The following is a 26,202-nucleotide window of genomic DNA, read 5'->3' as shown; positions in this document are numbered from 1 at the left end:
CAGTTACCCCAATGTCAGTGTAAAATGCGGACTGAAATGAGGGTGTGGTGCTCCAGCGTGCTCCAAGTGACTGCTCGGGACAGCGGAGTCACGCAAAGATTCAGTGGAACACCCCATTCACTCCAAGACTTCTTCTGAATTACACCACATAGATGCACTAGTCTACGAGTTTATGACATTTAGATTTAAAAGTGAGGCGCAGGGAACTCCTGAGTCATAGGAGCAAAAAATAAGGATTTTATTTATTTATTGTTAATTTCTCAGTTGACAGGAGTGAGAGCCCCTTGAACAGTCACATTAGTCTTTATGTAGTCTTTCATATGGGTGAACTGGATGGGACATCAGTGGAATATTTGATGCTGTGATGCTTGCTTGCTTAATTTTCCATGGCAACCTCTAACCTGAAAAATCTTCAGTCTCTGTGTCTAGGGCACACACACACACACATGAAGTTGTTACACACACATTACAGCCACAGTTTCACAACTGGATGCTGGAGTATTCATTAAGTAGATATTGATCTCATTGTGAATGAAATGGCTCTGTACAAAAAGCTTAAAAAAATATTCATCGTGATTTAAAGCGCCGTCTGATGATAAATTATGAATGCCACTGGAAGCTGCTCAGAGGCTGATATGATTTGTAAAGTCCACCTGCTGACTTCCCCTTGCTTTGGTAATAAATGATACCTGCAGCTTTATCTCCAAACATGTAAGCAAATGGGAGAGCTCGGGCTTACAAAACTCCCAGTCAGTGATAAATGTCTATGCTGTGCTGCCCCTGCTCTTCTTTGATGCAGCTGTAGGTGTTAGATTAGAGAATAAGGAAATGAGAGTTTTCTATAAAAGTTTTCCAAATTGCTAAATGAGCAGAAGCATTGGTATTCAGTTCTCAGTGACATGCAAAAATGGTAGCTGTTACCTGGCCGCAGTGCCAGAGAGTGTTTTCCTCTGCTGAGACAGAGTAATGATTTAACCTCCACCTCCCCGGATAACTTGGAATTCCAAATTAGGCCTTTAGTGTCCACTGTCAAGATTAATTTATTAATTGACCATGGAACCTCCGCAATAGGAAGCAGTGTTTCTCATCTAGTAGTCCAAATAATTCAAGATTATATATTCACTGTGCATTTTTATGGAGTTATGGATTTTCCATGATGGTTAGGGGCATGACACACATGATTAAGAAGCTGCCAGATCAGGAAGTGACAAAGAAACTCTTACAGGGTTTAAGACTTTGTTCCCTTAACACTATTAAGGTCAGTGAAGGGGTTTCTCCCTGTAAGTCTTCCAGAGTTATAGTCTCATTCACATTCCACTGCTAGTGTTATCAATTTCATTCATAGCGTCCTACCACAGTAGATGATTTCATTCCCTCTCTATATAAAATGGTACACTAAGGCACTAAAGCTGCCAGAGTCATGGATTTTATTCCCCTAACTCTACCAAGGTCAAGGGTTTTTTTCCCCTGTGTAGCTCAGTGTGTGGAGCAGGGCACTAACATTGCAGGATTAGGAGTTTGATTCCTGTAATGCTGCAAGGTCCTACCTTTTCTCAAGCTCTCAGGAGCAGCATTAGGCTCAATGGCTTAGTGGACATATTTTGAACAGTAGGATACATGATACTCTGGGACCCAGAAGAGCTTTTCTTTTTCTTGACCTGCACATCCATTGCAAAAGAAATGGCAGTATAATGAAGTGATGGTCACCTGTGCTAAAAAAGAAACAACAACACCTGCTTTGGAGCAAAGTCTCATCTTGATGCCATACCTTATGTGTGATTTCTGCTCTTATCACAGACCGTGAGCCCAGCAGCAGCAGCTACAATGTCTCTTCAGGAACCTTCTACAGCTGCGTCAGTCAAATCACCATTGGTGAGAGAGCACTTTGTACCACACTTACTGAGGTTTTCTGATAAAGAATAAAAATGCTTTTCATGCTTTAGTATCATCTAATATGTGGCCTAAAACTTTAAAATTAAATCGGGTATGATGGTATTATGTGTTCAGTTGTTACTTGCATTATATCAAATATTTATGTTAATTGCCCAGTAATTGTGGAAGTTAATTTCACTATATGGATTACATGTTATGTTTTTTTCCACTCCACCTGTTTGCGTGAAAGCAGTGTATCGCAAGAAAGTTATGAATGGATTTGCACAAAACTCATGGAAAAGTTGGTCATTCAGCAGAGACAGCTGTTTAACTAAGGGGCCACATGGCAGCAGGCATGGTTTCTCACATAAGGACACGTCCCTTGCAAATAGATTTACGTAACATCGCTGAACTTTGTGCAACAGAAAAAAACACCACCACCAAATATATCTGGTGGAGTCTTTGACCAGTAGTAGCACTATGGAGCAATTCCACTGATCAACAGCTGGTGCTCTACAGAATGAATTCCGCATCTGCACCCGTCTACTGGAGCTCTGTAAAACTCTGGCAGTGCCATCCCGACACACGAGGAGCTCTCAGTCCAGGCTGTGCTCATTTGTGCCTCCACAGTGGTGGAACAAGCTCTTGAAGACTCATCTCTTCTCAGAGCACATAACACCTTTAACACCCTAACATGCCTAACTAGCTCTTAGTGTGCACTTCAGCTTTGCTGTTCTTTTACTGAGGCAAAAAATGCATTCAACACAGTTGTTAGACCTCAACGATACCAACAAGACATTTTGTTAATAATTATTGAGCATAAGCATAAACTCTCTTTACAAAAAAAGACTACATGGATCCATTAAAAAGGATTTTTTTTCTTGGAGAGTACCAGTCTATAAGTGAATGAAGCTGTATAAGGTCTTTCTGTCTTTCTGTAAGTTTAATTCAAGCATTTGCAAACACCGTGCTCTCAAACACGAGACACACAAATGAGCAATGAACAGAAGGTATGTAGTTTTTTTTTTTTATACAGCTTCGGTGGGTCACCTTATCTGTCGTAGTTACACACTGTCTTGCTTGTGGAGACAAAAACAGCATCTTTAGAGGATGACAAAGGGCTCAGGCTTACTTTTTAGGACATAGAACAATGTGAGCAATGAGCAGTGATCATCTTAAAGAACATGGATTTTCCATGACAGGCTCGAGAGGAAACTGCAGAAAGTTTGATAAATTAACTTGTTATGTCGCTTGAGTCGGTGTCGGTTGGGGCTGAAGACTGCTGATTGAAAATTAACTGAAAAAAATAAAAACAGCAATAGCTGGTGCGAGTGTGTTAGTGATTACATCAACACTACTGAACAGTAGGCTGTTGTATAAAGTAGGAGCTTTCTGACAGCAGGCCAGGGGGACTAAAAGGTACGATTTGCTAAGCAGTGAGAAAATTAATGATTTCCCCCGACATGTAACTTTGTTTGTATGTCAGGGGCTGTTGACAGCAAATAATGTGTTGTTGACGAAGCTGTCTGGAATAACTTTCCTGTCTGTCACAAAACTGCAGCCTCCTGCCATCTGCAATATTCAGACCTCGCCTTTTGACGTTTTTTTTTTCGATGTATATTACAGCGGGGCCTGGTTAGTGAGAGAGGCTGGAAGCTGGATGCTGTGACAGTGAAGACTCTGGGTTCAGCTCAGGCTGTGCTGCTGCTGCATGCAGGTGTTTCTCTCTTCTCTCTGTGCTAAATAAAAAAAAAATCTAATGAAGTGCTGAGGGAGAGCTTTGGACTGTTGAGACTCACCCTCTTGATTTTACAAAGGGTAAGATCTATAGTCTTGCCCAGCACTCTGGGATCAAAAAGAGTTAGTGTGCTGCCTGTGATTTAAAAGCCCTGGCCTTTGTCTGAAAGGAAAATGCTAGTCAGCATCACCGTAGGTTCTTAAAAGTTCTAATCGATTATAATCGTCCATTAATTCCAGCCTCTTTCATTGTTGTAGGAAATTACTGCAACTGTGCAGCTGATAGACATAGCTAATCTCCACGTTGTGACAGGGATTCAGTGAAGGATGACATGAAAAACAATCAAACGCACCATGCGGAAATGTGTACAGCAGTGACTGATCACTGCTGTACAGTCATAGAAGTGAGAGCTCAATTTAGGCCGTTGTTTTTTTTTTTTCCTGGCAGTATAATTTGATATTGTGGCATGAGAGAGGATACATTTCCAGGAGCTATGAACAAGCTCAAATTTTCTGTTCCCTGTTTCCCTGGAAATGATTAAATTCATGTTTCGGATTGCTTGAGGAGTACTTCCTAGGGTTGTGCTGACACAATGTCTTTTGGTTTATCAGGTTTATTGTGTGAGTTACAAAAGAATATCAGGGGAGTTTCAGATTGTATATAAAACAGAAATTAATTGACATTTATTGTCTGTTTTATAGATGCCATGGTTTCCCCTTTTTTGACCAAAAAACACCTACTAGCTGTATCTGTCTTCAGATAGCACAGTGCAGTACCTACTCCTCTTTAATCACTCCTTCACATTTCTACTTTTAAACTATGATAACATGGTAACTTTGGATCTAAATACAGTCCTGTGAAGATCATTTACTGCTGATTACATTGTGTTGAAATTACCTGAAACATATTTTTCATCATCTGAATCTAATTTCTCATACTCCAGTTTCTTGTTCAACATATACACCTACAGTACACCAGTATATCTGTAATAGGCTAACATCGACCAGTTCATCACTGCAGATGATTAAATGTTTGTGTTTTATTCACAGACGGCTAAATGCTTTCTGTCCTGCTGGTGCTCATCCAAATCAATCCCACATTTCATATACTGACTCACTCCATACACTATGTACAGAAACCAGACACTGTGAATACCTAAGCATAGGAAGAACAGCACCCTCCTCATGTTTTGAGCCTTCATGTGATCCAGCATGATTTTTCTCGAATTTCAAGCCAGTTGTTCACAATGTCAGATGCAGGGCGGCAGCTCATGTTCATGAAAGAAGTGGAATAAAGAGTCCTGTAGAAATTCTGCTGTAGACATTCATTTTCAGAAAATCCCTCTTCTGCAGAGGACAAACCAAGTGGATTTTTGTTGCTTATAATAATTGTATTAGTTTGAAATGAAGACAACCCACTGTGTCTCAGCAACATGCTGCTGCTCCTTGGGTATGATATTTTACTGCATGTGTGCTGCACCACTGCTGCTCTCCAGCATCTACAGCACTGACTGTCAGAAACACACTCAGACTTATAAACCCAGAGGAAACATCAAACAATATCAGTTTCTTTTCCCATCACACCACCCTTCAGTCCACCTGAAGGACTTCCACCGGTAGTCTCTCTCTGATTACTGTTGACACTCAGCTCAAACTTGTCATTGCACAGAGCAGCGTGTGGCCCAGATACCTGCACCTGCGTTTGTTTTCTTACCTCTGAGGGCATCAGGAAGTGGAGGTGCTACATATCTGGGCCTCTCTCTCCTCAGAGAGCCACGTGGGCACTTTTTTTTCTGATGACTGCGACATAGATATTGCTTAGAACACACTATGCCTGAAAAGGCTGCGTGCACCGTGAGTTTTGGAGGTCGTTCGGATACATGCCAGGTGTAGATTACCACCTCCACCCCTCCCTCCATTTCAGGTGACTTTCATGGGATGTTAAGGATTGTTGGCTTTAAAATGCAAAAGCCATTATCAGTTAATGGCTGCTTTGAATGATGTTTCAGGACAAACCATTAACTTCAGAGATTTCAAAACGACTTTGTGATAGTGTAGTTTTCTGAAACTTCTAAAAGGCTTGCTGGTGTCCATTAAGAAGAAATTTTCTGTTATAATTTTACTTTAGTAACTGCAGGAGCATCCATTCAGTAAAAGCAAACATTTCAGCTTCTCGAATTCTTAAAATTTATGTTAGTACAGATGTTTTTGGTTGGAGCTCTGTATTGCAAAGAGTGAATATTTAAAAAAAACAACACAAACATTCAGTGTACAGGGCTGTTTTTGTTATATTCCCTTTATATTCCCTTTCCTATCATTTCCAAGAGAGCAGTTTTTATTTTTCTTGCCAAAGAAGTGTCGTACCAGAGAAATTCCCCTCAGGGAAAACAAAGACCTTCTCAGTGTTCTAGTTTTTGCAGGTGCTGACTTGAGCACAAACATTATTTCGGGGACGCCCAGCCTAATGCAGTTGCACTCCATTGAGTGCAAACCCCTTTATTCTGTTAGGGAATTCAAAGCTGTGAAACAGCTTAGATGGAATGTATAGCTAAGATTTACCTCATCCCTCCTCCTCAGAATTTATCCTCCAGCTGAGTGTGTGGTGTGAGGAGCGAGCTCTGAGGCTCAGAGACTGCCAGGCGTTCCTCTACTCTGCTATTGATCGGGCTGTGTTTGCTCATTGCTGATGTACCTCCGAAATCTGCTGGGCTTTGTGTTTCACAGGATACCAGGAAGTGAGGTGGGTGGGTGGTTGGGTTGTGGGTGGGGGGTCGAGTGTGTTTCCTAGTCCCACCTGCCCCCGGTGTGTTACATAATGGCAATATGCGGGAAATCAGCGGAAGAAGAAAATCACAGTATACTTTGCTGTATGTTTGGATAATGAATATCACAACAGGAATCATGTAGCCAAAATAAGACCTGTCAGTATTAATCTCATCATTCACACACACTGTATATTGTAGAACTAAGCATTACCCAAACTCACAGAACAAAACATTTGAACTTCCACGCAAGATATTAGAGTTTGCAAAGATAGCAGAGAATGTGTATTATATTTACATTTATAGTTTGTAGCTGTACAGAAAAAAGAAAAAAAGAATGATATTTTGGACTGAACTATAATTTGCTTATCAATACCTGCAAGTGAGATCAATTCTGACTGAGTTTTACGGTTAAAGAAAACGTACACACATTGCTTCAGTGAAGTGTCAGCATAATCCAAGTCTATAGAGTCTAGAGTCTGACAATACACAATCAAAGTATAAACAGACACACAAAGAAATAGAGGAGGGTGATGCGACAAAGCAAATTTGATCCTAAATTATGTTTACGTAGGCCAGTGGCAGTGGAAGGTAACACACACACAGCACAGTTTGCAAAGAAGGGGCCACAGGCAGTCCCTGAATCCCAGACTGAAAACCACTTCTTTAATTCAGCAGAGTACTATATTTAATGTAATTAAACTCAGACAAGTGCTACTGTTAATTAATTCACTCTAAAGGGTTTTTTTCTATTTCAGATGATTTGTAGCCTTCATTTGTCTTACAGTTTAAAAGGTGCTAAATGAGCTAAACACTCACACAGTATTTTTAAAACATTGTGTATGATGACGTGTCTCCAGAGAAAAGACGTGTGATCAACCAAGACAACTGCCTTTATAAAAATTTCTAAAAATGCATCTACCGTATCAAAACCTCTGAACAGTAATAAAGAAATGAATGTAATAAAGAAATAAAAGTTTTTCGGAAAAGCGCTTTTAAATTTTAAACTTGAAGGTTCATCATTGACCTTGGAAATAACACTTTGACACTGGACATTTTCCAGAGCGTCCAGCCACATTTCATGGCTTTCATCAGCAGACTACCACTGAATAGGTCTTGTGTGAACATACTATTTCCAAGGCCAGTAATCAACCTTCAAGCTCAGCTTTCAAACCAACATGGACAAGATGTCGAAGACATCTAAGACAAATGGAAAAGATCTGCAAGGTGGACAAACCACTGACTGCAGAACCTTTATACAGTGGTATTCTAAGTCGTCATTGGGATCTTTAAAAGCGAACACTATTTCGAAAGACTAAAAAATGTCTGATATACAAATAATTCATATTGTCAATTTACCATGATTTGTTTTCGGCGGCCATGTTTGACCTGCCAAAGACTCCGAGCTCAGACCACTGCCAGCCCGGAGCTGAGCTGAGCTGAGCTGTGCCACCGGTCTCTGAGGCCCCGTGAAACAGAGAGAGAGAGAGAAAGAGAAGCCTGCTGAGATGAAATCGAAGGCCGGAGGCGAGCCCAGCTGGTTCAGCAGTCTGTGGGCCCTCATGAAGTAGAGAGTGCAGCAGAGAGGGAAAACTGGTCTTTGCTTTTCTTCTGTCAGCCATGGATAAAGGGGGAATACTAAGCAGCTGTGTGGCCCAGTAAAACTGACATACTATGCTCAGTAAAATGCTTGCTAATGCCTGATCACATTTAAAGTTGGATTTTAAAAAAAAATGCTGTTCAAAGCTTCCACCACTAGAGGGCAACATTGGTGAAGAGATGACTGTGACACTTCTTACTGTTACAATTAACATAGCTACCAGCATTACAAAGAGACAGCTGAGAGGTCAGAGGTTACAGAGTCCTGATCATTCTTCAAAATTACCGCATGATCACATGATAGAGAAGAAATACAATTGTCATTGTAATATTTCACTGAAGGGTTAAACAATTAATTAACTGATGTTATGTATGATAATTAATGGAATATTTTTTTGTTTTGCACATTTGAAAATGCATGTTAGTTTTTTAACATCCTATTTCTCATCATCTGTCTTTGCTTTTTGCAGGATTTGATCTTGGGGGTCAAGTGGCTATTGGGTTCTCCCACTGGAAGAGTCCTTTCCCAGGGAGCGGTCAGAATCTTCCCAGTCCGGACTGCGTTCACTCAGAGGCCTCCGCCGTCCCGCCCATCAGTGAGCATCTCGAGCCAGTGTCCTGCCCGGCGTCGCTTTCAATCACCCCTCTGCCCACCTGCAGTGCGAGTCAGGAGACGCTCTGCGACAGCAGCACCAGTATGTAGTTCAGTACACTATGTTTTAAACTACGAGCCACCAGGAGCAGCAGATATAAAGTAAACAGTACTCAGGAGTTTCTTCTGTCCATACTGGCCGAGAAGAGAACTTCTACTAAAGCGATTTCAATGGAAAAAAATTACAAAATTTTATCTTTTCTCTGTTGACATGTGGCCTCTCAACAGCCTGTTAGACAAATCAGACACATTTTTAATCTACTGTATTTTTAGTGTAAAGTTCTCACTTTATGTGTCTTTCCTGAGCTGCAGTGGAGGGACAGTAATAGAAAGATTTTTCTACTAAAAAAGACTTTAAATTTGGGAGATTCCCTCTGAGCTGACTTCTGTAGGGATCTCTTCAGGGCCAGTACAGACATGACTGCAGTGACCCACAAATCATTCATCATTCTTACATATGGGCATGTTAGTACTGTTTGAATATACACCTATGACCTAATAATCACTTAGTAAATTTGTGTGTGTCTGTGTGTGTATGTGTGCCCTTGAGTCTCCAGCAAAGGTCCACACTGATACTGTCATCAGTGCCAACTGTCATTGTTTTGGGCTACAGCAACACTGACACAGCCAGCCCTTTTTTCTGATTGGCCGCTACCAGAGCAGCTTGACCTCTGATTGGCTGCCAGGGAAGACAGATTAAGAATGCTGATGAGCTGCATGCGCCTCCTCTCTCCTTCTCTCTCTCCCTCTCTCTCCCTCTCTCTCTCTCTCTCTCTCTCTCTCACTGTAAACATCCGGCTCATGCTTGTGTTTTTCTTCATCGGTGAAGGTTTGACAGCTTTTCTGAGCTTTTTTTCCCGCTGCCTGGTCTTAGCATCTTCACTATGACAGATCCGTCTGTGTGAGTGTGTGTTTGTATGTGCAGTGATGATGGATCAGCCGATGCACTGATGAGGAGTATGGAGTAAAAAAAAAGTGGGGATGCTGGTTTCCCTCGTGGGACGTCATGTTTGTTTGTTTCCCTCAGCGAGGTCGTTTGCACGTTGGGGCTGGGGGGGAGGAGGGGTGACCGCTACGTGTGTGCATGTGTGTGTGTGTGGGGAAGAGTCTTCTGGCTGTTTTGGCATCTGCTGCGGCTCGGCTGGGAAGCCCTCCCTCCCCCCCTTTTTTCCCCTCTGAGGGGTGAAGCTGCCTCCCTATCGCTCTCCACCTTCACACGGTGAGTGTCGTCAAGTTGTCTTGAAGCAAAGGCAGCTTGTTCTCCAGAGTGGATGTTTTTTTTTTGCTGCAGTGCTCTCTCTCTCTCATGTGTTGCTGTCTTACTCACACTCTTTACGCCGCTTCGTCTCTTTTACGCAGTTCCCTGTGACCATGCAAGCATTTGACCTTCACACACACACACACACTTGGTCTCCGAACTGTCCCCCATTCTCGTGATTGTAACTGTGAATTTTTTCTTACACTCTACTTCTTCATCCTCCATGATGCAGTTGTAAGACACAGAAATGGGTCATGAATCTGTGAGGAGTGTGTGTGTGTGCTGCGACCGTGTCATCCAGGCACCAGTAGCAGGTCGGCAGGCGTGAAAGCTCCACCTCTTGTCATCAGGGAAAACATGCAAGCTCCTCATGCACCCCAGGGCATGATGGGTACATCCAGATGGAATGAATGATCCCTTATCACTCATCACTAGTGACTGACACCCGATCCCCAACACATCACACACACACACCCACCGCCTCCCATTCTTCTTCCTGTTCCCCCTGCAAACTCTTATTCTGTTCTTAGTGTTAGCATTTCCAGCTGAGTGTTTTTTTTGGCTGATAATATATTTTTTGTTTTATTTTTGAAATCATTGTCCTGTTGGGGACTGATGTTGGGGCACTGTAGGATAATTGGATGAGTCATTTATGGACTTTTGAAAGGCAATGTTCTAAAATATGGTCAAAACTGATGCAGGAGAAGCCATGAAATGCTGACTTTTAGTCACTAATATAGTTCAAGCTCTAAAAACACTGGATCCTGTAAAAAACAAAAATGAAGCCTCCAAATCCCTGCTAAGTTAACTCTGATAACATCATCAGCATTACTGTGCAAATAGTGTGTTCAGATAAAAGACACAAAGCAAATTTCACCTTATGTCATTTGTGCAAATTTGAGCACTGGACTGTTTGTGCAGTCCATGTTTATTCACCCCAAACAGCCAGTATACCAACTTCACAGGTGTTTTCTGTTAGCTGTATAGCAGGGGATGCACCGAATGCTCCTCTGACTGAACTCAGCAGAAACTCTAGTTGTTTCTGTTTTTGTTTTCATGTCAGTCTCACTCCTTCTCCTGTCATCTCTGAACTGATGTGTGCAAAGTTTTTGCTGAAGTTGAAACAACCAAAGCCACAAAGGCCACGTGTTTGCATTAGTTTACACCATCTGGGCAAATTTGCATCTAATGACATCTTTCTTTTTCAAGATTATTTGACCTTTTTTTTTTGCCTCGCTTTTATTGGACAGTTGGTAGTAAAAAGGTACTGTAGACTTGAAATAAAGGGTGAGAGAGAGGGGTATGAAACGCAACACAGAAATGGAACCGGACCATGAACACTGAGGTTATGTGGCATATGATACAAACATTCAGCTACCGGGGCAGGGCTAATTGCATCTTTACCTTGACTTTGTGTGCAATTGTGATTCCTCTAAAACTGCCCTGTTTTAGATGTTCTGTCTAAACACTTTGTCAGAGGTCATTGTACAGCTGTTTTCAACTGTAATTTTTTAAAAATCAGATTGAAGTACAGTGTGGATCCACTAATCAAATCCAGATCCTTTCAAATCCAGGAACTGACACTATAGATTTTAGTATTAGCCTAATTAATGTTCACAGTCTGCAGCTACAACCTGAAAATGAAGATGAACAGCATAAGATATGAAATGCTGAATAAATATGTATCTGACACAGTGAAGTAACAGGCGTAGCCTGCTTACTCCTGCACACATTCATTTTCATGAGCTACTTGCTCCAGATACTGAAAGTCCTGATTCAAAACCAGTTGATTGTTTAGTTTAAATTATTGATGCCATATACTGTACATGAAAGGAGAGTCAGGCTACTCATGCTGACATAATGGGATCAGCTAGATCATTTTACTAGAGAAGACTCATCACTCCACGAGTGATGATCTTTTTGAACTGCAAAAAAAAAAAAAAAAAAAACACACTGAAAGAATGAATTACAGACTATGAATCTTAGCACTGAGTAGAAAAAATGATTAATTCATTCAAATTATGTCTAATTTTTAGATCTACAGAGGCATTAGGAATAGGGAATGGGAAAAAAAACAATGTCCTATCGAATTGCTAATGAAATACCATAAGTTGTATTTATTGTACCTGAAGAGAACAGTCCACTGCACCCATTTGCTGCCAAAGCTCAGTTGCGGCTTGGGTTACAGATGTAGCATAGAGCCATTAAAGTTTGATGGATACATTGTTTGACTGGCCACTGTCTCAGCATAGCAGCACGATGTAGGCTAATATGTAGTGTTCAGTCCTCTGAGAGCCAATATTTATAGTAAGCAATTCTCTCTCCCTTTAATGAGACCGCCGTTTGAGAGCTGTGGGTGCTGAGGAAACGGGGTCGGCGAGCGTCTTGAATATGCGAAGCTGAAGTTAACAAGCCGGAGCTGCTGATCCCCATGGTCATTACGTGTGTGTAACAAGTGCAAAATAACACACTGAATAGTCTTCTTGTCTTGAGTCTGTTAATTACCAGGCTCTGTTTCATTTACATATAGTACATTAAACCTCGAGGGTCTATTCAACTTCTGGAAAAGAATATAAAATTCCACTGGATGTGTTATCAACTTCATCTTTGGATAAATTCAGATTCATGTCAACGTTTTCTCAGGCTGCCCTCTCTGATTACTGCAGCAACAGCTAAACCCCGGCGTAGTGAAATGTTTACTACCGCTCTGAGTAAAGGAGAGGGTGCTGAGCACTGATTTCTTTCACAAGTATGAAATTCATCATATTTCTATTAGCTGCATCCACGGGCTCCAATGTTCCAAAGCATCAACGGCTGATTAAGAGCGGAGCCGCTTCCCCAACCTCTATCTCTGTCCCCGGTACTACGGCTCAGCACAAAAATGTAGCTGAGTCACCTTTGCTGTCACAAACAAAAATCCAGCAGGCAAACCTCTAAGACAGCCACCCCCCTTTACTGAAGTCTTCCCGCTCTCCAGAGGACTGAAGGTAAGAGATACAGACCTATTTAGATAGAATTGATTTCAGCTGTTTTGCTAAGCTTTAAATAATTTCTTCCCCTAAAGGATACCATCTGGTTGACAAATAGACCCAATTACTTTGTGAGCTCCCAGGAAGGGTCTTTTTCAAGGTCTCACAAGGTTAATCCTTGTTAAGGAGATAAAAGTTACTGAGTTGTCTTTTTTTTTTTGGTGGGTCTTCCCTCTTTGATGTTGCCACATCTTTCTTTCTGACAGTATCTCACTCTCTTTATTCCTGAAAAAAAAATGAAATCAGTGTGAAAAATATTCACCTACTGTAAATATTTTTTGTTAAAGCTGCTCTAATCTGTTTTATATGAACAGTGGGTCATAATGTGAAAAGTGTTGCTTTAAATGACAAAACCACAGAAAATTGTTACCCGACGCTGCAGTTCTCAGTAATCAACCATCATCAATAACTGTATCGTAGCTGACAGTGAGTTTGTGTATGAAAGTTGTTTAACTCTGCATTTTTACTGCCCAATCGCAGTGCACCCACACAATTTAGTGCCCGTGATAAATCAGTGGTGATTGGCTCAGTCAGTACTTGGCCAGTTGCTGATACTTCTGGCTTTCAAAACTCACCCTTAGCTTTTCTTTTTAATGTCACCCACATCAAGCCCTTTTCAGTAATCCTAAGAAATATACTTTTTGTTGTACCTCTGCCATAAGAGGAAGGAATAGATTGAAAATGGGACAATAAAAAGTGCCACATGACCGAGGAACATAACATGACAACTACGAAGTTCTTGTTTCCCTCTCTGTTTCAAATTATGTTTAAAGGTTCAGAAGTGAAATGAAATTCTCTGTGCCCTAAACTGTAGGTGTGAGTTTATCTCTACATGGGTCTGAGCCCCAGCGGCAGAGCCCCCATCGACGCAGAGTCCCGCTGCAGCCCTCGGCCTCCGGCTACCAGGCAGCGGACAGACCTCTTGCTTTCCCCTCCTGTGGGAAGGCAGACGTCATGGAGGAATCCTCAGCTGAAGCTCCACACTCCAGCTCTCAAGATGACGTGCCTCCCCTCGGTGAGACCCATCACCAACAGTGCCTGAATTGTCTGTATTCTTCTTATACCTTAATTTGTTCAAACTAAACTCTGGCCTCTAAGTGATTGTACATAAGGTTGACCAATAGTTAGAGGAGATTTTTTTTTTTTTTTGGTACTGGTAACCATATCATATTATGTTATGTTAATCCACTGTTCTGCATTTTGGTCATCTTCCCTCCAGCTGTGAAGGATGTTAATGTGTTGCTCGAGAGGGAAAGGTCAGAGGGCGTCAGCAGCCCATCCAGAGACGATGACTCCACCCTGCTGAACCCCGGCACACACAGTAGCATCCTTGACGACAACACAAAGTCCGATTCTGGTCCCCAAGAGGTCAGTGGGGAAACTCAGTCTCTGGACTCCCCAGAGTTAGTCTCCTTTCAAAGTTAACAGCTAGCTAAGCACCCAGGCATTCATCTGTGCATGATAAACGAAGCATGAGAAGTAATTGAAAACATGGGAGCGGACTATTCCTCTTTAATATCCAGTGATGGCCCTTTCCTGATTCTCTCTCTCCCTGTTGTTTCTCTTTTCTTAGGGGAGGACTAAGTCCAGCAGCCTTTGCTTCAGCGATGGGAAGAGCCGCATTGACTACATCTTGGTGTACAGGAAGTCCAGCTCACAGTCAGAGAAGAGGGAGGTATTTGAGCGAAATATACGCGCTGAGGGTTTACAAATGGAAAAGGAGGTAAAGAACATTTACACCAGCTACGTGTTCATCCAGCACCACTTGTTCTGTTTGGTTAATCCAGTGCTTTTTGCAGCTTTGTTGTTTGATATTGTTGCACTTGTTTTTTTTTTTAATAGATAGTGAACCTTCTAATGTTTTGTTCATATAATAAAACGCGCAACACATACAGGACCACAGGTTTTAGGCAGTTCTTAAGCTCACACATACATTTAAAACGTTCTGAGCCTTTGTGCTCAGTCTCACAAAGTCTGACAGCTGAGTGCTGTTGTGGCATTCGCTGGCGAGCTACCACTCATAGAACCAAAACAAATGCACTGATGGCAATTTTCTCCCCTGCTGCTTCTTATTTAGCAGAAGTGTCACTTGAAAGTGGAAAGAGAGGAAAATGTGGATGTTGTGATCTGTGTGTATGTATGTGTGTGTGAGTGGACTAACTTCAGTGCTGTCTGCCAATGCAAAGCATCAAGGTCATCATGCTCTAGCATATGCAGGGGAAGATAATGGTTCTTGTCTCCTTAAACAGCCCACTTGTGTGCGTGGAGTCATTGTGTTATTTTTAGGCCTCTTTCCTTATAGCTCCTGATTCACGTACCTTTAGACTGACTCCTACTCTGTCAGGCTGTTCAAACAGGGAAGGAAAGATATCGATGTTGAATATCATTCTACAGTCAGTTAAAGCAGCATCAAAGTTAAAGCTGGCGTGATATTTCGCTGTCCTCTCTATTTGAACTATCCCATCTCTGTGTCTGAAGTTAAATTGTTCCGTGTGTGACTTCCTCAGGGTTCCTTGACTAATAGTGACGTGATCTTTCTGAAGCTTCATGCACCATGGGATGTCCTGTGTCGCTACGCAGAGCTCATGAACATTCGCATGCCTTTTAGGTGAGACTTTTAGGTGGATTAGTAAATGGTAGTAGCAGTAGTAGTTGTACCAGTCATTGTTATTATCCTCATTGTTGAATTGTCATCCTCTACTAAATTAATAATTCTCAACCTTCCATATTCCAGGAGGAAAATCTTTTACATGCACCGACGGCACAAGTTCATGAGCAGGTGAGTGTTCAGTCAAAGAGGAAGCATTAAGACGAGCTGACAAAGCAAAGTTCTGCTCTGGAGGCTTTAACTTCTTAAACTTCATCTGCAGGATGGAGAAGCGCATCAACAAATTTCGTGGCTGGCTTCCCCGCAAGCCCATGAAGTTTGACAACAACACTCTGCCCGACCTGGAAGAGAACGAGAGCTTTACCGCCCCCTTCAGTCGATCGAGGATACATCAGTGAGTTTCACAGAACTGCCCTTTAAAAACTCAGCCTCTGAGAAATGATTTTAACTTAATCTTACATTTCTCAATGGCACATTTTCCATTTCCTCTTTTGTACTTTTGCCTTTCTCATTCAAATTGGCCCAAATACTCACAAGCATGCACACACACATATATAGAGCTACACACACATACATACATAGTTCATTCACAGCAGACAGATTTGTAATAACTGGTTCGTCTCACTGCAGTTTCATCATCCACAACAAAGACACTTTTTTCAACAACGCCACCAGAAGTCGCATCGTTCATCACATCCTCCAGCGGGTCAAGTATGAGGAGGGTAAAAATAAGATGGGTGAGTTTTTCTCTGGACGTTAGGACAAAGGACAGAAATATTTGAAATGGAAGGAAAATGGAAGCTGGAGGGAGAGTATGTGAGCAGACAATGAAGTGCATGAGCTATAATTCTAAATGAGAATAATATTAAGTTTAAAGTGAATATTAATTTTTAAACTGGGTTATCTTTATTATATTCTCAAGCCTGTCTTTTTCCCACTGCGCCTCTAGATTTTGCAGCTTTGGTTAAAAATGCTTTTGTTCAAGGTGTTATCTTAAACTTCTGGTTCAATAAAGATCCTGTAAATAAAGGGTCTGCTTCAGTCAGGTGCTCCCTGCTAGACTACAAGACAAAGCCTGTTAAGAAGTATGTGCCACACTACTTGACTGACAGCATCAGACATCTGTTTCTCCTCTTTCATGGTGCTCTCTTTTTGATTCCAGGGCTTAATCGTCTTTTGAGCAATAATTCATATGAAGCAGCTTTCCCTCTTCATGAGGTAATTTGGCTGATCTCCATAAATCCTTTCATTAATTCAATTCTGTCACCTGTTTTAGAGTCATCACTGCTTTCTCTGACGTGTATATGGTTGCAAATCTATTCACTAGTATTACACAAGTATGTGCATAGATTGTGTTGTTGTTTCTACTTTGACAGGGGAGCTATCATAGCAAAAACTCCATCAGAACGCATGGAGCGGAGAACCATCGGCACCTGCTGTACGAGTGTTGGGCCTGGTGGGGGGTTTGGTACAAGTACCAACCACTGGACCTCATCAGGTGACTACTTTCATCCATTTGAAGGGGTTTAAATGTAAAATAATTAAAATCAAAACCACTGTCAAGCACACGGCTTGAAAAACTGAGTACTTCCTTGTTTGTATCGTGCTGCTGCTGCTGTTTCAGGAGGTATTTTGGGGAGAAGATCGGCCTGTACTTCGCCTGGCTCGGCTGGTACACAGGAATGCTGTTTCCTGCTGCCCTGGTCGGCCTCCTGGTATTTCTGTACGGTATCTTCACTTTGGACCACTGCCAGGTCAGGTAAACATACCTCCTCTCTTTCCTGATAAAAGTATGTGTCTCTAGAGCTGGTAGTTATGTTGGAAGCATTAAAAAAAAAACCTGAGTTTGTGTGGAAGAACAAGCCTTATATGCTTCCTATTTTTATGTTGTTGTTTGGGATTTTTCTCAATGCACAACTAATCAGGATTTACAGATAAGGCAATGGTGTGTGAAATTGTCCCTTGTAACTTATAGTACTGCATGCCTGTTAAATGTAATAAAGGAAATTAAACGTATTCAGGATTCTCTGAATGCTCTGTCATCACTTATAAGACGGTATTTGAAACACTGCAGTGCTGCAGAATAAGAAAGTGTGGACAACTTCTTTTTTAGGGCAACAGCATCATTGCATGGCAGACAGACAGCTCAAAGTTGCATTGCTTTGGGGTTTTAGTATGTTGCCCAAAAGACACTTTGACCATTGTTGGTCACTCTGTAAAACCAGGCTTACCAGAATTTGATGAGCTTACTGTTGTTTGTTTTTCTCCAGCAAAGAAATCTGCCAGGCCACTGACATCATCATGTGCCCCATCTGTGACCAGTACTGCCCCTACCTGAGACTGTCTGACAGCTGTATCTACGCCAAGGTACTGTCACCACAGCAAGGGGACAAAATGTTCCCGGCAGCTGGATCCCACTTTGTTCTTGTTGTACTCATGGACTCATGTGTTACGAGCCAACACAGTCTATCAATATGGAACATTTACTCTAAATAACTAAGCACATTAACAGTCGATTTTTCATTTGTTGTTCATTGTATTTTCTTCATTTCAGGTCACACATCTTTTCGACAATGGGGCAACTGTTTTCTTTGCTGTATTCATGGCTGTATGGGGTGAGTCAAACAGTTCACATATCAGCATGATTATCCCCCGCCTGCTGAAAGGCTTTGTGGAGCTGTGTGTTTGTCACTACGAGCAACACTTTGTACATCACACACAGTCAGTTAACCAGTGGTTATTATTAAAATATACATAAGTGCAGCTTATGTGTAGCTAACTTGGCACAGAGGCAGCTTTGAAAATGTTTTTATTAAAATGATGGAAAAAAAAACCCATCAGAGATCTCTAAGAACCAAACCTATCATCACATACATTTAAAAACTGAAAGTACACTGTTTGAGAGGATGCATTTTATTCCAGTATATTTGTCTTGAAGCTAACCTTGAATGTCCACGCTTTCATTTAGTTTTGGTAAACACCAGAGGGGTCGGGAGCCTGTCAGTGCTGAACCAGGTCCCAGGGTATAGAAGGTGCAAACAAAGAGTTTGTGGACGGTTCATATTCTTCAGCTGCTGCAGACACTGCAGGTGATGAAGCAGCAGCAGCAGCAGCATCAAATAGCTGATAGCTGGCTTGTTTATAGATGTCTGGGTGGAAGGTTGAGGCCTCTGGAGAAAAACAAAAGAAAGGAAAAATAACCTGAAGTCAGTGTGCTGAAGAAAAGAAAATACAACAAAAATTCTTAGTAGATTCTATTTTTGTACAAACTATATAACTAATATGGTCTTTGACTCATTCACTTCAATTTCACAAAGTGACTGACGAGGCAGTTTTCATTCTGTGGTAGATGAGAGAGCTTTCAGCCTGTGACCTTCACAGTTCACACTGGTGCTCTCACATTAATATCCCACATTAAATAGATTTTCTGCCATCTAATCATATGTGAATAATATGGATATAGTATTTGCTATAAAATCATAGCTGGAGGTATAAAATCTATGATTTTTATTTGCTGATTCCTGCATGGCAATTACAAGAAACCTATTTATTTGATTGGTAAAAATTCTGAAACCAACCTCAAAAACAAAATGCTTAGCAAACATAATGCTCACCAAGGGGTTTGTCAGCAGTGTCTGGGTGTTTGAGAGCCTTCCTTACTCTGTTATCAAATCTCCAACATCTCAGTAAGAAGAACAGAACTAAACACAGCTGGAGGACAAAGGTCAGCACGCCCAGCACGATGATGGTGTTGTTAACTGTTGAGGGTAAAGAGGAGAGAAGGGGTATAAAACTAAATGTGGTTTTGTAGGTTAGTGCAGAGGTGGGACACAAACACTGTCAGGACATTTGCATTTAAACTACATTTAAGCTACAATCAAAACTGAATCCCAGTGTCATCAGTCTACTTTAAACCTGTATTGGGGTTTAAATGTAGCAGCCAAATACTCAATATCTAAGATACATTTAATCCAAACTGAGGGTATGTCACAACTTCTAGCTAGTGAATGATGTGGCTCTCACACTACAGTATACCTACTAATGAAAACAGTGCACGCCCTGTTGCATTAGTGTGTGTTAATAATTCAAACACTCAGACATATTCAGACATTGTCCTCATCACAGTGGAAACCCTATCTGTTTCACACTTATTAATGTTTCATGGTGATTTGCAGATGTATTGGGACTGAATTTAGGTTGAGAGGAGGAAATAATGTAAAACAAAACACTATTTTTTGATGACTTTACTTGTAAGTTTGCATAGGTCACTAAAATCTTTGACTGAAATCACTTAGACAGTCTAGATCCCCTCTAATTTTGAATATACAACATTGAGTGGAAATGTTACACTACCAGTTGCTGTCAGCTGCGGTGTTGACTCCCATTGGGTGACCTCTGGCTGGGAGAGGCCCAGAGTCAGGTTCTGACTCTGGAGGAATCCCATCAGTCAGATGCCTCTCCACTTCAGGAGAGTCCCTGTGCAGCCAGGGAGAGGTATTAGCTCATATTTATTTAAATGACAAAGATTAAAGGATCCAATTTATTTTACAGTTTGTTTGAATTTTATAGCTATAAAAGTTGAAAGAAATATTCAATGTACAATATTACTGTGAAAATACATTTGCAAGATTTTATTGAGATCTTCATCTTGATCTTATTTTAAAGACAATTTCATCACGACAGTGTGATCTCAGGTGCTTATTCTGAAGGGAAAAGGCAAACTGCTAACTTTACTTATCTCTCCCTTTCATCACGTCCACAAACTAACAACTCTTTAATCAGTTACAGACCTCTAAACACACTGCAAATGCAAAAGTCATGCCGACTATTGAAAAGTAAAAACCTGAGTGCAATAAAAGCTCTTCCAGTTTGTTAAAATAAAGTACATGCAGCAGAGTAAATAATATATATGCATGATTATACACATATAAACGACATTTCCCATGTGAAATCAGGAAACAAATGAAGATTTGAAACGATATGAAGAGCAATGTGGAGGACTAAAGTTGTTTTCACAGCTGCACAGACATTGCAGAGCCCCCTGTGATGTCTACAAATACTTTAAAATGTTCCACTTTAACATTTTTATCCAGTTAGACAAACTCACTAATGTACTGACCTTACAGTCACCGCTTCTCGGTTGTTGGAAGTTGCTGTTGCTGCTGCTGTCCAAATGAATATGTTTTAGGTTCAACTGCAGCAGAGAATCAGCTCCGATTCCTTCATTAAGGTTCCTCAGAAGTGTGCTCCCCCGCTGGCTCCACATGGGAAGCCGTGCCTTTCTCAGACCACTAAGCCTTCACATTCAAAACTTCTTACTCCACTGTAAGTTCAGCAGGGATGTGGGCAAGATAGAGAAAATAAACTAAAAGCGTGTGTTTGAAATGCTGAGGATAAAAGCCTCAGAACAGAGCGAAGTCCCTGCAAATACTGCTGAGTAGAGGCAGGTAAATGCCTGCAATAAGTAAGCTATCCATAGGACTTTGTTCAGCAACACCGACTGTCTCTGGGAGTGATCACTTCACGTGGTAATGAGAGTGAACTTCATTATGCTCTGTAAACATTGGAGCAGAAAATACTTCAGTCATTTTGCCCTGTTTCAATTAAAACAACAGTCTGATTATGGTAGTGCCAAACCAGACTCGTTATCACTAATCAGTCAGGACTGAGCCAGTCGCATACAGTGAGGAGAAATCATGACGGGATCATGACCTCACTTTTTGGGGACACACAGGGGATATTGGTTCCTGTCCCTTAAATGTCTGAGGAGAAAATTAAGTTGTCAAACGACTTGTGTCCAACACAACGGGTTGAAAATGACAGTTTATATTAATATTGTAATGATAGAATAAAATCTGAATCAAAACAAGCCCACTACAACACCACCGCTGTTGCACTCAAAGTAGATAATAAATTACTCTTTGCACATATTCAGATCGAGCCCGTAGAATAGAGGGAAATGTTACATGTTATTGTTCTTATTGAAAGGGTTTTAAGGTCATCTTCTTGCCAAGGGTGGAGATATAGAATCTGACGGCCTCCAGCAGAAAGGATCTCCTGTTCTGTTCAGTCCTGCTAGGGAGGCATGAAGGGCCTGGTTCCACTCTGGTGCTTTTTGAACACAGTGCCTGTCTTCCAAGACCAGTCCAGTTCATTGTCAATGCATACTTGCAGGTACTTGTAATCCTTGACCGCCTCAGCATCAGTCCCCCTGAAGGTGACAGGGGGTGACCCCTGTGGTGCTTCAGTGCTGCTCACTAAGGTGTATGAGGACCATTTGTCCTGGAGGTCTCTAATGTGTCCAGTTAAAGCTGCAGCCATTTTTATATTAACAATGGGTCAAATGACTGTGTTATGTAAAAGATGTTGCTTGCAACTGATGAACCCATAGAGAACTATCATCCAGTTCCCCCTCAGCTCTCCAGAGCATTTTTCAACTAACGCAGATATAAAGAAAATATACCAGCTCACACATCTTCACCCTGAAGGTCTTTCCAGAAATTTAGAGGATAGAGTATTGAAGTCTGTGAGGAGTACTGTGGTTCGTTAGTATGATTTGGTAATCATGCAAACTGCTGATGCTGCTTTATCATTGCGTTTCAGCAACGGTCTTCCTGGAGTTCTGGAAAAGACGCAGAGCCGTCCTCGCATACGACTGGGACCTCATTGACTGGGAGGAAGAGGAGGTGAACTAGTTACCCCATGTGGTCATTTCAGATTAGGCCTTTCTGCATCTGTAGCTAATCTGTTCCCTTCCAAGTGTAATGAATGTTGTGAGAAGAATTTTCAAGAGTGAAAAGATGAAGTTCCTGCCATTTACATCTCTATCCAGAATCCTTTCTTTAACTTTTTGCTCTCGGGATCTTTGAAATCTTCTTTCAGTCTATGTCAGTCTACAGACATGTATCTAAAAAGTGAGGGCTGTTGTACTGAGAGCCTGCACCAAGAGAGTCTGTCTCACAACTTATGGCTTACTGAAAATGTACAATTGAACACTTTTACAATGAAGGCTATTATAAAACTCAGACCCCTACACAGTTGTCAGTGTAATTTGGTTGTGTCAGAAATGTTGGTGAGTTTATAATGTTCTCGCCTGTGTTACGTATCAACCTCCAGTGCTTGTATGTCAATCATACTCAAACTGGTAAACGTGTTCTTTGAAAGGCTGTGGTTTGTGGGTGTGAAAGTGACTCAGAGTCTCAGTCTGCTTTGTACAGAACAGAAGACAACACAGAGACGATGAACTCCCTGATTCCTGTTTTGTCCCATCAAAAGCTTCTAGATATGAAGAAGACAGATATAAATGAGTTAACTGTATTTTAAGCACAATATTCAGCAAAAAAGACATAATAAAATAAATGATCAGACAGATACAGAAGGAACCAGATTTCAAAAAAGAAACTGACAAAGAACATTTTGAAATAAAAATTGCATTTGTAATTATTATTAGTATTATTTATTTATTTATTTTATAAGGTGTATTTTTCTCATCTTCGTCTTGGCCTTTGTCTGTCAGGAGGAAATACGCCCTCAGTTCGAGGCCAAATACTCCAAGAAGGAGAGGATGAACCCCATATCTGGAAAGCCTGAGCCTTACCAAGCCTTCTCCGACAAATACAGTCGCCTCGTCGTCTCAGCATCTGGAATCTTCTTCATGGTGAGTTTCAGGGGTAAATAAATGTCACCTATAAGGTGTGCCACCCCCACTCTTGTATTTACCCTATCTTACTGCTTGACTTATTTTAATGGAAAGTCTTGTTCAAACACTTCCTGTGTGTAGATTTAAATATTCTTTGGCAAATGTCTCGTATTAGGAAGCCATCATATGGAATATTTTCATTTTGTTTGCACAGGAGCCAGTTTTAGCTAATTCTGTATTTTATGCAGACTATGCAGTTATCTATTGTTACTTATCCCTTTTGGTTGTACACACCCTTGAATTCATGCAGTCTGCTTTTGATGTTGTTAAGTCCCATTTAACATAAATTCATGCTTTTTTTTCCAATGGCAAAGAGTTAACATCATATCCTCCAGAGAAGATAGTGTGACAGTGGTATTTTTCTTTGTATTGTTTGTGTTTATTGTTGTAACAATGTTTATGCTGCCCTCTTTGCCAGTTCACTCTTGAAAAACTCTCAATGAGACATTTACCTTGTTAAATAAAGGATAGGAAGGAATGTGTTAACCATTTTTAGGCTCTAGCACACTACCAGTATTTCCTATTAACCCATCTGTATGTAATTTTTATAGTATAAGTGCAATGTAAACGTGATATTTATTGCTATTTGTAGTAGTAATAATTTTTGCTTGTCTCGTCAGATTCTGGTGGTGATTGCCGCTGTGTTTGGCATCGTCATTTACCGCGTGATCACCGTCAGCACTTTTGCGGCCTTCGGCTGGGCTCTCATCAGGAACAACTCTCAGGTGGCGACCACGGGTACGGCAGTCTGCATCAACTTCTGCATCATCATGCTTCTCAACGTGGTGAGTTTCACCAACAGCAGCCGTGCACAGGTGATGTGGGACATAAAAAAAATTGATCAGCTATTGAATTCCAGGCGGTTCTAATCATAACACATTACAACCAAGATACAAAAAGTAAAAAATACAAGTAACTCGGCTGTTTAACAACAGTGAGTTTATATTCAGCTTAACTTCCTTCCTCTCTAATGGCTTCCAATCTTGTATTTTTTTTTCTAGCTCTATGAAAAAGTTGCTCTTCTTCTCACTAATTTAGGTAAGTTGACTGCATGATCAGATCTAGTGTTTTTAATGGAGACTTAATTATTTTTGTAATTACATTTCCCTGGTGTTGGTTCAGTATTGAGGATACAATACTGGGGTCTGATGACTTTGATCCAACTTATGCAAATAGTTGTAATTGTCATCTAAAGTAATCTCATTGCAGTGTGTGGTAGTTTGTCCCACTAGTCACTTTACGAAAAGTGTGTATGGTCTGCATTCATGTGAAGACTTATGATGTACTAACATCTATATCTCCATTTCTACGTACGTGTATCTCATCTCATTTCTCTCTCTGTGCATCCACAGAGCAGCCAAGGACAGAGTCAGAGTGGGAGAACAGCTTTACTCTCAAGATGTTCCTTTTCCAGTTTGTCAACCTCAACAGTTCAACTTTCTACATCGCCTTCTTCTTGGGAAGGTGAGAAACTTATGCAGAACCCATAGAGTACAGAGTCTTTCGATTTTTAGTATGTGTCAAATGATGTGTGAATCAAACGTAGAGCAAGTGATCTTGTCAAATTCAGTGAATATTTCTTCATGGTTGGATTTTTTTGGTTGGATGCATAATTCCAAATGCAATGGCAGGTAACATTACCTTCTTTGTTAGCTTAGCTACAAACCCACGGTCCTCTCTTACATCACTGTCTATAACTCTCACTAGTTTTTGCTCTATTGTGTTCTGGACAATGTGATTGTGTGCATATTGTTTGTATGATGATGTTTTATTAGATTTGTTTTGCTTCAGCTGTGAGAGAGTATCTGCTTTCACGCCATATAAGATGCTCTGGATTCTGTCACTGTGCATCAGTGAATTCAAGGGGCAGAGCTTCTGAAGGAGCACTGAAGGGAAGGGTGTATTTGTTGTGCTTGAGTTCAAACAGACAGTCTTTCTCCAGAACCAGTTACTCCACCTTTAAGGCTAGGCATCGCCTCAGGCTTTATTCCTTGAGCAAGGAGCTTGCACATCTAGAGACTGTGAAGTTACTCCAATGTTCTTTGCAAAACTGCTCGAGCTCTGTCAAGTTACTCTGGGATCAGGTGTAAACAGCCCCATTTCAAGTGACTCGATCGTCTTTAAACCATGTCTGTGTAGCTTTTGCTGTGTGCTTGGGGCAATTGTCTTGTTAGAAAATATATCTTCTCCCAAGTTGTAGTTCTATTGCAGACTGAATCAGATTGTCTGGGTCTGCTGCTAACAAACATCCCCACAGCATCATGCTGTTTGTGAGGACATCCAGCTCTAGGCAGATTTACGCGTGCAATTTTCCCTCCATTTCTTAATGTATTTAACTAAACTCCAGGGCATGTTTAGTGACTTGGAATTGTGTTTGCGTTGTGTTATTTATTTATTTATTTGTTTTTTAATCCATCCCCTGACTTATACTTTTCAAAAACCTTTTCTTGGAGTTGCCTGGAATATTCTTTTGTCGTCATGGTGTAATTGTAGTCAGAAATGCAGACTAACTAGGGCCTGGACCCTCAAGACACAGGTGTCTTTATACTGCAATCACTTGAGACACAATCACTGCACTCAGGTGAGCTCCATTTCACTAATTGTGAGAGCACCGATTGGCTGGACCTCTGTTGAATTAGGTCAGTCACTTTAAAGGAGGTTTTTACTTTAACATTAAATTGTTTTTTTTTTTTAATTCTTGTCAAAATTATGACTATAATTACTGACCATACTTCCATTTATAAAAGTAATAAAATGGGGAAACATCCAAGGGGGTTAATACTTTTTATTGGCTATGAATGTTTGAATAGTCAGACAGAAACTTGGCGCGTACCACATGAAATATTTACTCTCTCTGCACAAAATTCCCTTAGGTACATAAAGTAGTCTCAGCTCATACAGTAGGTAAACCAGCCAAGTCAGAAAACTCAACTTTAATCTCTCAATATAAAGAGTTTAAAATCTAGATTAGATGTGTTATGGCGTC

The 26,202-nt window shown here is 41.0% G+C and overlaps 1 protein-coding gene across 1 annotated transcript in view; it reads left to right on the top strand.

The window, feature by feature from the left end:
* Positions 1 to 26,202, top strand: part of LOC121176521 (anoctamin-4-like) — a 33,238-nt gene that overhangs the window by 282 nt on the left and 6,754 nt on the right. Inside the window, exons 2-20 of the mRNA XM_041030597.1 lie at positions 1,798 to 1,872; positions 8,441 to 8,665; positions 13,724 to 13,924; positions 14,129 to 14,277; positions 14,483 to 14,632; positions 15,417 to 15,517; positions 15,644 to 15,688; positions 15,780 to 15,911; positions 16,148 to 16,254; positions 16,680 to 16,735; positions 16,894 to 17,015; positions 17,142 to 17,276; positions 17,788 to 17,884; positions 18,072 to 18,132; positions 22,121 to 22,203; positions 23,034 to 23,174; positions 23,837 to 24,001; positions 24,218 to 24,254; positions 24,569 to 24,680. Of these exons, the coding sequence (XP_040886531.1) occupies positions 1,798 to 1,872; positions 8,441 to 8,665; positions 13,724 to 13,924; positions 14,129 to 14,277; positions 14,483 to 14,632; positions 15,417 to 15,517; positions 15,644 to 15,688; positions 15,780 to 15,911; positions 16,148 to 16,254; positions 16,680 to 16,735; positions 16,894 to 17,015; positions 17,142 to 17,276; positions 17,788 to 17,884; positions 18,072 to 18,132; positions 22,121 to 22,203; positions 23,034 to 23,174; positions 23,837 to 24,001; positions 24,218 to 24,254; positions 24,569 to 24,680 (2,194 nt within the window). The remainder of the gene's footprint in view (positions 1 to 1,797; positions 1,873 to 8,440; positions 8,666 to 13,723; positions 13,925 to 14,128; positions 14,278 to 14,482; positions 14,633 to 15,416; positions 15,518 to 15,643; positions 15,689 to 15,779; positions 15,912 to 16,147; positions 16,255 to 16,679; positions 16,736 to 16,893; positions 17,016 to 17,141; positions 17,277 to 17,787; positions 17,885 to 18,071; positions 18,133 to 22,120; positions 22,204 to 23,033; positions 23,175 to 23,836; positions 24,002 to 24,217; positions 24,255 to 24,568; positions 24,681 to 26,202) is intronic.

The sequence above is a fragment of the Toxotes jaculatrix genome, chromosome 22 (assembly GCF_017976425.1).
Source record: "Toxotes jaculatrix isolate fToxJac2 chromosome 22, fToxJac2.pri, whole genome shotgun sequence".
Lineage (NCBI taxonomy): Eukaryota > Metazoa > Chordata > Actinopteri > Toxotidae > Toxotes > Toxotes jaculatrix.
Note: the sequence above shows the minus strand (reverse complement) of the source record. Positions and strands in the feature narration are given on the sequence as shown.